This window comes from Nasonia vitripennis, chromosome 2 (assembly GCF_009193385.2).
Source record: "Nasonia vitripennis strain AsymCx chromosome 2, Nvit_psr_1.1, whole genome shotgun sequence".
Taxonomy (NCBI): Eukaryota; Metazoa; Arthropoda; class Insecta; order Hymenoptera; family Pteromalidae; genus Nasonia; species Nasonia vitripennis.
The window spans coordinates 17,888,868-17,902,381 of record NC_045758.1 but is presented as its reverse complement, the minus strand read 5'-3'; the positions used below and the strand labels follow the sequence as shown (position 1 = coordinate 17,902,381).

General features: G+C 36.7%; 1 protein-coding gene across 1 annotated transcript; it reads right to left on the bottom strand.

The window, feature by feature from the left end:
- Positions 1-5,923: 5,923 nt before the first annotated feature.
- Positions 5,924-10,082, bottom strand: LOC100119222 (laccase-2-like). The gene is made up of 10 exons (XM_016989194.3): positions 9,897-10,082; positions 9,439-9,722; positions 8,669-8,879; positions 8,148-8,422; positions 7,498-7,621; positions 7,195-7,433; positions 6,931-7,123; positions 6,637-6,858; positions 6,257-6,481; positions 5,924-6,166 (listed from the first exon to the last, which is right to left on the bottom strand). The coding sequence occupies exons 1-10, from the start codon at positions 9,949-9,951 to the stop codon at positions 6,021-6,023; spliced, it is 1,974 nt and encodes a 657-aa protein (XP_016844683.1). The 5' UTR covers positions 9,952-10,082; the 3' UTR covers positions 5,924-6,020.
- Positions 10,083-13,514: the final 3,432 nt, after the last annotated feature.

The following is a 13,514-nucleotide window of genomic DNA, read 5'->3' as shown; positions in this document are numbered from 1 at the left end:
AAAATATATACGATAGTCATCGCCCCTGCTACGAAACTCGCGTGTGTACGCTTGGGAAATCGATGCGAAACGACTGGTTCGTCGCCGTTACCTTGAATCGAAGAGATACACGATCGATACTACATCGCGTGTGAGTTTCGTTCGGTCTGCGTTTTTCTAGTCCTAGCTATTGAGAGTCTCAGATATTATTGTATTGTGAGAGTGAATAAAGCTTTTATTCTCTGTGCAAGATGCCTTTGAGAAAATTAAAACGCCGACAGCTAGACGAATGAATTGATGAATTTTCAATCTGTATTCAATAAAGTACAGGATGTAATGATCAGCTGATACGTATGCGAAGAACTCGATATGTACGTGCGTGTATATAGCTAATAATTAAACATAATAAAAATGTTATATTACTAAAGAAAAGTCATCATTAAAAAAATTAATTTTTACACGTGTTATATTACGATATTAGTTTTCAACTTACAATATTATTCAAGTATTCAGAACATTATATATCAGCATTGGCATGGATTTAACATAAGAAGGTTAATGGACATCGCTCCAAATATTAATCAAACCACCTATACTTTTTATCGTTTTGATACCTGTAATGTAAAATATAGTGATTTGTATAAATTTAAAACTCAATCACCAGGATCAATAACAAATATATAGATTTTTCTCCATTTAGTAAGATAATCTGAAGAACAATCAAAAATAAAAGTTTGAACGGAATTGGTTTTTCAAATAACACCTTTTTTACACAATGTTGAGCGATTCATTCAAGGGCATAGATAAAACATTAACTTATCTGGTAGAAATGTTTGCGAACCATTCGCCAACGGCTGGCCAATTTTATAAAGTTTGGCCAACAGTTTCGGCAGCCGCATTGGCCAACAGACGTACAGTAAAACTCGTACAGAAAGATAATAAATCATCAATGCCTGCTCAAATAATTTATTAATATGACTCTATTATTAATAAATAAGCATTAGATCGAACAATAATATGGTTTTGACATCGTAGAATTAGATTTTAAGTATGAGTATAAACTTTCATTGAATTTTGGTGTGTAACGTAAAATTCGAAAATCACGCGCGAGTATGAATCGCGGTGTGCGATCAGATAGAGGCGAGGAGACCAAGCGAAAAGAAGGCTCCTGCGCAAGTTGTGTATCTGCCGATGAGCGTAAGCGCAATTCCGAAAGGGGTAAGTTGTCGAAAGTTCGATATTGAAAATGTATAGCCGCCGAGAATCTAATCAAAGACTATCCAGTTTATTTGTTGGGCTGCGGACGATTGAGAGCGCAGAGACTGAGTGAGAGGAAGGTCGGACGCGACAGTACGCCATATCTCCGATTCAGCGAGAGGAAAAAAACGAAACGCTTTTGGAAAATCTCACCAGCGAAACAAAGGCGACCTCCCGGCTCCGAGCATCAAAACGCTGCACAATCGAAAAAGGGACAGCCCCCAACACGGCAGAGCACCACGTGGCGAGAGAAGGCCAACAAAAGTAAGCCGCGCAGCAAAAAAATTGTAAGAAAGAAGATTCGAGCGAAGGAAAGCCTTGAATGTATGAGCGAGTGAATGTGTGATTGGAAGTGCGAGTAAATTATTTTGACTAGGGGTCGCGCGATCGCATCCCAAATTTTTTGTTACTTCAGCGAAACCGCGCCATACGCGACACACTGTCAAGGTCCGCGAGTTAGTGACTCTTACATTTATAAAATTAGAACAAATAAATAATATAACTACCTAAATCTCAGATTATTACAGGGGTTATGTGAAAAGGTATACGCATGAGTCGCCACGAGTGACTATAGGCTACGTAACTACCGCCGACAGCGCCAATTTTTGCGGCCAAAATTGGCAAAACTAAGGACCTAAACAAACTTGTTTTGACAAATACAAAAAAATAATATAACTTTAAAGTACCAAATTATTTTATATGTAACGTAATAACCAAAATAAAGGAGATTCATACAAAATTTTGCTTAAAATCATAGAAATATTAATTGTAGGACCCTTGTTTTGTCACATCTAGATGGCATTGGCGTTGCGCGCCCAGAGGTAGTTACGTAGCGTATAATAGATAAATTTGGTTGGGCAGCGATTAGCCAACGCTGTGGGCCAACCGTTGGTGAATAGGCCATCCTGGTTGGCTTATTTTCTACCAGAATCTCAATTTATCGCAATACATACCCATAATCATAGAATTCGATCCTCATTTGCAACCAAGTTTATTTTTTATCATATTTTTTGTCAAGCAAGCTACGACGGCTTTGTTAAAATAAAGCTCGTGCATATTTTTTAATGTAAAAATGAAGAAGGTTTCACAATCTGAATTAATAGCTCATTAACATCGCGGGAGTGAAAGTTGTACAGGATTAAATCCTGTCTCGTTATACGAGGATCATGAAATTAAAACTTCTCAAACATCGTGTACATACTTCACGACTTCATGTGCAGTAAAGATTCTAAAAATCACCCATGACAGTTAATAGTGCCATTAAAATTTACAACTCAAGCACATTACGCAAACTCTCGTCAACGACCTGTCAAATGTCCGAGAACTAATGTGCAGGCCAGACGGACACTAAACACAATCGTAACCGTGAAAAAGCAAAACCAAAAAAAAGTTGTGATTTTTTACTCCGCAGAATCCGTATAAGTGATAACAGTTGAGACGCGTCAGACGTGGGTTTCCCGCTGCATGTATAGTACCTGCTATAAATAAATGCAGATTTGCGTTATATTCCGCATTTGAATTACTCGTACATATTGACTTGCTCTTGTAAGCGCATGTCTGGATGGGTTATTCGCTCCCGAAGGGACAAACCCCCCCCCCCCCGGACGAGCCCGCAAATATGTATATACATAAATAAAAAAAATACTATTGGATAGATCTGAATTTGCTCAGTCCACCCACGTTATTATTTTAATTTGCCTCGCCTTGGTTTTTATATGAAAAATCAAAATAAAAAATTGAAATATTTACAACTTTGGAATACTTGTATTTCTCTAAGCGAGCATAATAATAGACTTTTAAATATGGCAAAAAATTGCTCAGGGGCTACTTCAATTTGCCCTGTAGCCAAATATCAAAAATATTCAATTATTATTATATAAAAAATAGAAAAACGATTGCAGATTATTACTCCCTGAATTCCGACATTACAGATTTTTTGTTGCAACTGCGTCACTATTCTGCGCATGGTTCGCTGTCGTATCCAATACGAGAAAACTTTTCAAATCCACTCACGTTTATAATAATATAATCGATTTACATTGCACATATCACAATAATAATATTACTAAACCAAGCATGTCCCAATCATATGTTATGATATGTTAGTTTAAGGGATCAATATAATTCTTATATCTCCGTTATTTTATAAAATAAATCGGTGAAAAACCTCTTTTGATAAACCCAAAAAAGAACTCATCGATTTACTTTGTACATTTACCTATATTGATATTACTAAACCGAGCGTGTCCCACTCATATGTTATGTAACCGAACAACATACAGTTACATTGAGCGATCAACATAATTTTTATATCCCCGTTATTTTATGAAGTAAATCGGTGAGAATCCTTTTGGGTTCTTTTATCCACGTATAAACTACTAAATATATTCAGATGTAATGTGCAAAATATAGAACAATGTTTATATTTACCATAGACCAGGTACAACATGTCTTCGAAGGCTACAATTCCTATTTTTCAGCTACCGCAAGCTTGATTTGGTTTTAGGTTTCAAAGACTACTTTAACGCACTTGGAGAAATGCTTAAAACAAGGATAGTTTTATTAAGTATAGGTGAATGTGGGAACTTCAAAATGTTTTGCATTTAAAAAAGTTAATAAATAAATTAATTATTTTTTTAAATGGTTTAAACCATTTTTGTTCATTTTTTGACAGTTTAAGATGTATCAGTCTTCTTGAATTTCGAAACGTACATTAATTCGATATTCAATTCTACTGTACATAAGTATAATATAATTTGTTGAAACGATGTATTCGTAATTCGTGTACAGGATATGGATGAAAAATTAGTCGCACTGAAATTAATTATTAAACGAAATATTTTTTTGTATAATACATTCGCATACCTATATAATAAAAGCTAGTTTACACAAAAATTGTATAACAAAAATATGAGCAAGCGCATAGTTATCTAATCTAAAATGCGTTCGAGCAAGCAAAGTAGACTTATGAGCGCTCGATTACGCGCCGAGTCCGATGTAATTTGCCGGTCGATCGCTCGATCGCTCGCTCACCTCGACTTCACGCTTTGGCTTGCTATACAAAAATTTCCGGAGAAGACCGCAAGTGGGTGTTATGTATATATACCGACTGCGATAACCTGTCGCGGTGCCGCCCACGCGTAATAGGAGGATCTGCCATTACACTACCCGTAAATCACTTTCTCGTTATACGAATACTTGTCGTGCAATTAAATCACGAGAGAAAGGACGATCTGCGTACAGCTTTAGTATGCAATGTCTGGGTGCAGTTTAGAAAGAAAGGAAGAGATAAATTTTCGGCTTTTAGAAGCTGTCTTTGATCATTTGGCCATTTTTTGGTATTAATTCCTTTTGAATTTTGAGTATAATCTTTAAACGCAATATATATATATATATATATATATATATATATATATATATATATATATATATACATCACAACAACCACCAAATTCTAAGAATCGAAATTAAGAACTGATGGATACAAGCAAGCAACAACGACCACATCAGCCGAAGTTGGATAAACAACTGCAACAGCCACTAATCCAGCCAAAACGTGCAAGGTTAAGAAGCGTAAATCTTATGTTGATAAAATGGATACTTTTGATTACCTAGACATAATACAAAAGGATTCAATGTTAAAAGAAAAAACAATATTAAAAAAATCAGTTTATTTCGTATTTCTAATGTAACTGACAAAAAGGTGACGCTGTAGCCCAAAATTAAACTTTTGCAATTCATCTGCAACTTTGCCTTGATTAAATCTAATCAAAGCGAGTGTATTTGAATGCAGATAAAAAATACTGGAAAATCTGAATTGTCTTGTATCAAATATAGAAATAATATTCACCGATCCAATATTTGTGAAAAATAGTGCTTTTAATATCTGAATACAATGCTCTGATAGTTTTGCAAACATCTCATCCGAAATTCCAAAAGTTGCTGCGAGTAACAAAAGATCGCTACACCAGTCGCATGCAAAAATAAAAAAAACTGCACTGTATTTTCATCGGCACGCAGAAAAATCTCTAATGACTTCCGCGCTTTGTACAATTGCTACAGAAACATGGAGCAGTCAAGCTAACCATTTTCGGTACATTCAACTGCATATCCAGGCGACATCATAGCCAGCGAGCTTTTTTCCGTTTCCTCTGTATGCTATCTGTAGTCTCTCAGGGACACAAAATATAGCTCTCAGCCAGCTGAAAACGAGCTACGAAACAGAGAGAGAGAGAGAGAGAGAGAGAGAGAGAGAGAGAGAGAGAGAGAGAGAGAGAGAGAGAGAGAGAGAGAGAGAGAGAGAGAGAGAGAGAGAGAGAGTGAGAGAGAGAGAGAGAGAGAGAGTATCGTGACAACGCCCGGTGTCATTCATACATATACGCGCCAGAAGCTTGTATGCAGATAACCCGAGAATTTATATTCTACTGTGCAACTGTAGCTGCTCGCGGCTAAGTTTCATTGAAGCTTCGTGTTGCAGCTGCACTGACTTTTGTTCTGATGTATTGTGTAGAAATCACGAAAATGAGAGGAAAAAAAGAGAGAAAGATAGCATTATGAAGGCTGGGGCTCTACATTATGAGAATTACGAAAAATGATAATAATTCATATTCTAAATGGAATCCTTTGTATCGCAAATACTGGCAAATTTTATGTCTTGAACATTGTTTTTAAACAACCTAAAGAACAATTTTGTTTTTCTTGTATTCTTTTTATTCGAAAAAATTGGAAAATCTAGGTAGAATACTATTATATTAATTTTTAAAACAGAAAAAAGTAATAATTAACTACTTCATTACTAAAGGAGCGTAATCTCCGCACTTCGGAAAATCTTTAGGTTCGGGTGCGAAATCTGCGTGTTCACCAACTTTAAAAATCAGAGCCATTCCCACGTTGTTGTGCTCTTCAAAGTGACAATGATAGTACCAGTAGCCTAAAGTAAAAACAAACAGTATTTAATAGCTTGTGCAACCAACAGGTTTATCGTCAACTTTTTTAATAGGTTTATAGTACGATCTAATACCAGGATTATGAGTGTAGACTCTAATAATTGTATAGCCTCCAGAAGGTATTTTGATAGTATCCTTCTTGGGAGCGTGATCCAATCGCCTTACAACTTTTCCATCCATATCCATCTGTTTAAATCGATCAACCGTCATCACGCCATCCAAAATATTTACTTCCGAGATTACTCGGAAAAAGTAGCCGTGTAAGTGCATCGGGTGATTTACTATAAATGGAGAGATTCCTGTAAAATATAATTGATTGAAGTTTTAGTTTTTTTTTTCAACCACTGATGAGTAATATTATTGTATCGCAATAATAATAAAAGTATTCAGGATATTGCTTAATATAATAAGAACATTTTTCAATGGACACGTTACTCAATAAAATTAACTCTACCTTGATCAATCAAAACGATCTCTACAACAGAATTAAGTTTCAAATTGATAACATGAGTGCAGGCACATTGCACATTCATACAGTTTGGGCTTCCGAAAACATAAGAAGAGTTGCAGATAGTTTCCGGTGGGATTATGTAGTACTGAGACAGTAAAGGAACCTTGGGAAATTTTAAGTTTATATGATTAAGTTGCAATGTACCTATTCTATGATCGGGTGCCACTGAAATAATTTATTTACATTTAAGAATCAATTTTAATCATAAAAATCTGTTTTATACATTTCTTCAAGTACCTTGATAGAACCCGTACAGATTTCTACGATGAAAGTCATAATTATCGATATTATAGAAATCAAACGTAATAAAAACTTGCTGATCCACGGGATCGGTTATGGAAGGATCATTTGGTGCTATCGAGTTCAGTAAAGGAATGCTTATATTAACTTGGTACGATGTCTCGGTTCCGGAGTTGTAAGGATTCAGCGCCTTATTTATGGATCAATAACTAATGGATTAATTAGAATCATACTTTTTTACAAGTCAAGTAGTTTAGTTACCCGAGTATAGTTTGTGTATCTCGGTAAGAAATAATCGATAGACTCCTTCGGATCTTCAGGTAGTGCACCAGAATACCTAAGAATCGCCACCTGGTGAACGCTTTCTACCGCTGTTGCGTTTGAATTCAAATCCTGACATTGACCGTAACCTCGATACCTAATCCAGTAGTTTCCTGGTATTTGATTTGCCGCGAGAACAAAATCTACTCTTTCGCCAGCCCAAGTTGTTATGGTATCAACTGAAGAAAATTAACGATTTTCTATGGTTAAATTTACTATTTACAAATTCTTATAATTTCTCACCCTCAACTGGTTCTATGTCACTGCTGTCAAGACTAATGACGAGCATAGTATGATTATCTATCGACATTAGCATCGGGCAGTCTCCGGCTCCAGCGTTTATCACTCTAAATCTATATCTTTTTCTCTAGTAAAATTCAAAACGGAATAGCATTTATAAGCTAAGTCTCGTATAAACTAAACTTCAAAGAATAAAAATAAAGTAGAATATAAACGTGAGTGGATTTGAAAACTTTTCAAATCCACTCACGTTTATAACAATATAATCGATTTACTTTGCACATGTCACAATAATAACATTACTAAACCAAGCATGTCCCAATCATATGTTATGATATGTTAGTTTGAGGGATCAATATAATTCTTATATCTCCGTTATTTTATAAAATAAATCGGTGAAAAACCTCTTTTGATAAACACAAAAAAGAACTCATCGATTTACTTTGTACATTTACCTATATTGATATTACTAAACCGAGCGTGTCCCACTCATATGTTATGTAACCGAACAACATACGGTTACATTGAGCGATCAACATAATTCTTATATGCCCGTTATTTTATGAAGTAAATCGGTGAGAATCCTTTTTTTATACGTGGATAAAAGAACCCATCGATTTACTTCAAAGTATAAAAATAAAGATGTAATTCACCGATTGAACTTCAAAAACAGTAGATGGCACATAAGTGCTTTCATTGTCTTTAGTGAATTTCTTATAACGTCCTAAACCATTTACGAGAATGGTATTTGGCACGTAAATGGGTTTGTCCTGATACTCCCAAACCATTGCATCCAAACCCTCAATGTTTTCCCAGTCTAAGAGAGACATATGTTGATTGTCGTAATCGTACAGATTACGATAAGGATTTTTATTCGGCGGCAAACGGATAATTAATGGACCAAATAGACCGTCACCTCTTTGACTACCTGGAAGCATGGGATAAAATATTTTTTAAATACATTTGTCAACATTTTTAAAATATGGTAATATAGCATTAATTATTTTTCATATTTTCTAGAATTTTCAATCGTAATAAGGGGTGATCGGTACATTTTTGAAGTTGGATAATAGATTGAACACGCACGTTTAAACAACATTCTCTTTAGAAACAACCAATTTCTCCTAATTCCACCATTTTCCAAACAAAAAAAACATCAAATTTCTAAACCTACCAATATGCGAGTGCCAAAAGTAGGTTCCACTATTGTTAGCATGGAATATGTACTGAAATCTTTCTCCGGGCAAAATGGGACACTGTGTCACAAAAGGGACACCATCCATGTATGGAGTCCCAATCTGTTTTATTCCATGCCAATGGATCGTTGTACTCTCGGACATCATGAGATTTCTCACCTCTACCGCGATTACGTCGTTGACACAGACCTGACGAGACGAACATAATATTTTGTAGTAAGTTCACCATTCTCGTGGTGTTTAATTGGGACTAAAAGAATGTCTAATTTGCTTTTTTCTAATAAATGGGCAAAAAAGAGACTTCTAATGCTCTAAAATTCTATAAATCGCGAAAATCAATCCACGTGTCCTGGATAATATGGTGTACACTAAGGGATAGAGGGTTTCTCGAGCTTGTGTATTTGCAATACAGTGTATTTGTTCGTACAGCTTTAAACTTCGTCCGAACAAGCTCACTGATACAAAATATGATAAAAATTACCCGATCTTATAATTCACACCATTATCAAGTCTGGAATGCCGATTCATTAAAAATATTTTCTATTTACTAATGTGTAAACAGTAATAATGAATATAATTTCTATTCGTAAAATCCTAAAATCATGTCATTTGAATCTAAAATGAAATTTCAAAGAGCGAATTATAGACAAGATACTTTGCGATTAAAAACGAGATTAAAAAACCAGTTTGTTTTTCTTATAAAATGTCTTTAAACTGTACGTCATGAAAACACTTCTGAGTAATATACCTCAATAGTCGGACCTGGTATCTGTCGATTAGCTGTAACGATAGTCTTTTGCACGCCATCGGTCGGCATGCAGTGAGGTCTGAAGCAATCGCTGACATTGAAGGGGCAGTCGTAACAAGCCTTGCTCATGGAGCTAAGTTGTTCTACGACAAAAACGTACTTGCAGAGCAACGGCTTCTCTCCTTCGATGCATTCGCGGTTACAGGGGTGCTTTCGCCAGTCGTATCGATCAGCCGTATTACCGAAAAATTCCTCATCGTGATAATTCAGGACAGCTCTGATGGCTTTTTTAATGTTTAAATCATTTTAAATGTGTGAATTGTCATACTCGTGCAGCTTATTTAAATATACAAAGTTTAAAGTGTGCATTATTGTATTATATTAGTAATATGTTCTTAACTTTAGTAAATATTTTTGTGCAGTTATTAAAAAGCATATAACACAAAGTAACTTCTTACGTATGACTGAAGTCAAAATGATGGAAATGAAGACGATACAATTTTTAAAAATCATTATATTTATATTATCTTTAATCAGCGATTTATAATTTAATATATGCTCTAATTCTAGACATTCACAGTCAGCAATGACGACTGCGCTAGGACTGAGAGGTCCGAACGTCCGAATAACAAATAAAGTTCCGAGTGAATGATACACTTGTATAATTATTTTTTGTATACTTTGTCGCCAATTAAATGTAATGTAAACTAAGTGCTGATATGAAATTTATGTGAGACACGTAGTGACGATAAAATGTATACATATATAAATATAACTCAACAAAACGTAGTCGTTGAACTTATAACACTGTATTTTTTGTTTGTTTGTAATTAGAAGAATGCGATCTCAAGTATCCCTTACAGATGAAATGCTATGATATGTTTTTTTAAGGTGGGGTTCTAAATCTGAAATATTGCAAAAAAACTGTTAAAAAAGGTTTTGAGCATTTTTGATATAGAAGAAACTGATTTTTGGGCCAAAAAACTACAAAACTTCTGGCTCAAAAATAAGTTTTTTCTATTAAAAAATGCTTAAAATCTTCCTCGTTTTTTATACCAAATATGGGTGCAAAATTTAAGAAAATATTACCATGAAATAAAAACGTTCGAAATTTTGATATAACCCCCCCCCCCCCCCCCTTATATGAGCCGCGACGAACGTTGACGGTATTATTAGGAAAATTGGTGAGATATATAACATATAACAAACGAGAATTCATCGTAGAACACCAATAGGTATACCTATACTTTGCATAATAGATAGAGAGGCGTTATCAGTCAATTTGCGCTAATTGACTAATTTGTGCGAATTCGACTTAAAAGTTTGCACCTCGTACCCGGTCAAGGTTGAAATGTTTGATTCACATAACGACGTACTTTACAATTTTTTTTATTTCATCGTGTTGAATAATATTTCATTCATTTTCTTGAAAAATAAAATAAATCATTTATGCATTTATACATATGAATATCACTAGATCGACATCCATAGAATCATAATTGCGCAATAGACTGATTTTCTAATATTGCAAAGGATAAAGGCACATCAGACATCATAAAATATACCAGCACGCAATAGTATGTCGTAATTATTGACACGATTCCTGGAATCCTTATTCTTCTTTTCTCATAAAGAGTCCTCTTTATCTAGATAAATCTGTGCAATTACTCACACAATAAGATTAAGTACTGTATATATTACAATTGAACTTGCCACTTATGTGAATGATCGTTGTTAAAATATTTCAGTGAAGAACAGCAAGCTAGCCACAAAGTAAAAAAATTCTAGAAAATGATCGAGTCGCTATAATGCGAAACAAATCTCCGACAATGATTCTTGTTATCGATTTTTAAAATAGGTTAATTGTCGGGATGCTCTTACATACAAATGACCAACTAGTGACAGATTAATGACGAAGATGCATCGCTCTCCCTCGTTACTGCACTCAATAATTAACGCGACGAGATTGTGGATATATTTCTTCACTTATTGAAAACAGTATTTTCTAAATTGAAACAAATCACAAATTCCATGGTGAAACTCAAAATTGTTTATAAGAAGAGTTCGCACCGTACAATGTATATAAAGTTATATATAATTTTATGAACTTTGGAGAAAAATCCATTGGCTTCCGTCTCCGGGTTGTACTTCAAACTCCTGCACACTCGGGGGCTTAAAATACCTATTTCTTGGCCAAGCTGTATAATACGCTACTTAAAGCAGGCAGAATTATAATGATCTGATGGTTAAACAGCTCTGAAAAACTCGGATTCTATTTCTCATTTTCAGAGATCATACACTCGTGCCCGACCTTCAGCTAATCCATTAAGCAATTATTTGCTTCGAGGAATAGATATACAACAGAGCACGTGGATTTTGACGTTCACAGTACGTTCACATCGCTGCGCATATTCATTGATCATTCAATTAAAACAGCGCACCAAGTCACGAACGCTTTCGGTGCCGTAGATTTATTTTATATTAAAAATAAACCCACGGCACACATAGCGAATTTCCAATTTTTGACAAATCACAGAGCTCAATTCCGCAAACGGCTAACAATGCCTAAATTTGTCATTAATTATGAAAGCCGCGTGTCTTTGTCTGCGCAGCAGCAGCGGCGGCCGTGGCTATGACGCTTCTCCTCCAGGTCTCCGCGTCGGGGGTGTCTCCTCCCCTGCCCCTCGCGGCCCCTCGCCGAGCTTTCAATCGCAGGCTGCGGAGCGCACACAAGGGCGCCTGCGATGCAGCGAGCATGAAACGTAAGCTCAGCCGCGCATATATCCAGGTTCCGCTGACCTACTGACACGATCCCGTGACGTCACGGGAGATAGAAAGCCGCTGGAGGGTGGGAAGCGAATACGCGCGACCCTCCATCCCCGCCATTGCTCCGTTTCGGGGGGGCTGACCTGAACCCGAGAGAGAGAGAGAGAGAGAGAGAGAGAGAGAGGGAACAAGCCCAGCAATTGCTATTCGCCTCGCGCGCTCGCGGTCGTTGCGGCGCGCGGAGGCTGCACACAGCCAACTCACACTTGCGTTTGCGGACGAGCTTGTAAAGATGCTACCTTGAGTTTCATCATGTTTCTCTCATGAAATATTGGCGCAGCTTCACAATCACCGCTCATAAAATGAGGCAGAGAAAAGCTCCGCAATGGCTTTACAAATAATTGCGAATTACGCGGTGATGACGCGCGCCCACTACAAAGCAGGTATTCCACGAAAGTGTGTATAGGAGAGGAAAAGCGAAGAGTTAAACTCCACTCTAACAAAGCGCGGGAAACACGCTCAGATCTGAGGAGATGAGCCGCTCGACGATAAAACGAGAGGGGCGAGAAACTTTTCTTTTTCTACATTAATCAACTTGATGAATGCAGATTAGCCGGGCTCATTTTGCCACGGCGCCCGCCGCGGCAGCGATGATGATAAACTCGCTCTCACGGCCTTGTTTCCAGTTCGAGATTCGCTCGCGCGTCCTTTTACGCTTTTCTGCGACTCTGCACTCGGAGCACCGCGCGCTTGCCACACGGCTGCTCATTATACGTCGAGTATTTACGTATTCTCAGTGAGCTGATGCTGAGCGAGGATTTATTCGCGGCGTTGCGAAATTCTACACTTTTAATTCACTTGGCTTCTTCTCCTGCTGCGCAGAATGTCTGTGCGAATAAACGAACATGCGGGGTTTATCGTCGCTTTTATGGCTCAGCGATGACGACATGCGTTAGCTTGTAAATCATTCAAATGGGTCAAAAGAGTTATCAAAACTTTATTGAACAAACAGGACTTAAGGAAGGAGTCGGAAATTGCTGGGATAGATCGGATTACGAACTTTACTATCGCGTCGAAAATCTCACGGGGAAAATTCAGGGTTAGGTAAGAGTCCGTAATCGTTGCGCTTATCAGCTGTTTTAATGAGACAATTATCAAGAGTCCAATTTCGCAGATGGCGAAAATTCGATTTCGCGATCCACGAGGAAAAGAGCGAATTTAAATTTCCGAAATACTCGTTTCACACCTGGAAAGAAATAGAACAAAAGAAAAACCTATCAGTAGAGTCACTCCGTTCCTCAGCAGCAGTG

What these genes read in the sequence shown, in the direction of transcription:
- LOC100119222 (XM_016989194.3), bottom strand. Translation starts at nt 9,951, where the DNA reads ATGATTTTTAAAAATTGTATCGTCTTCATTTCCATCATTTTGACTTCA. An exon ending in TACCAGGTCCGACTATTGAG is followed by an intron (nt 8,880 to 9,438) that starts GTATATTACTCA and finishes TCGTCTCGTCAG; the next exon opens with GTCTGTGTCAACGACGTAAT. An exon ending in CTTTTGGCACTCGCATATTG is followed by an intron (nt 8,423 to 8,668) that starts GTAGGTTTAGAA and finishes CCATGCTTCCAG; the next exon opens with GTAGTCAAAGAGGTGACGGT.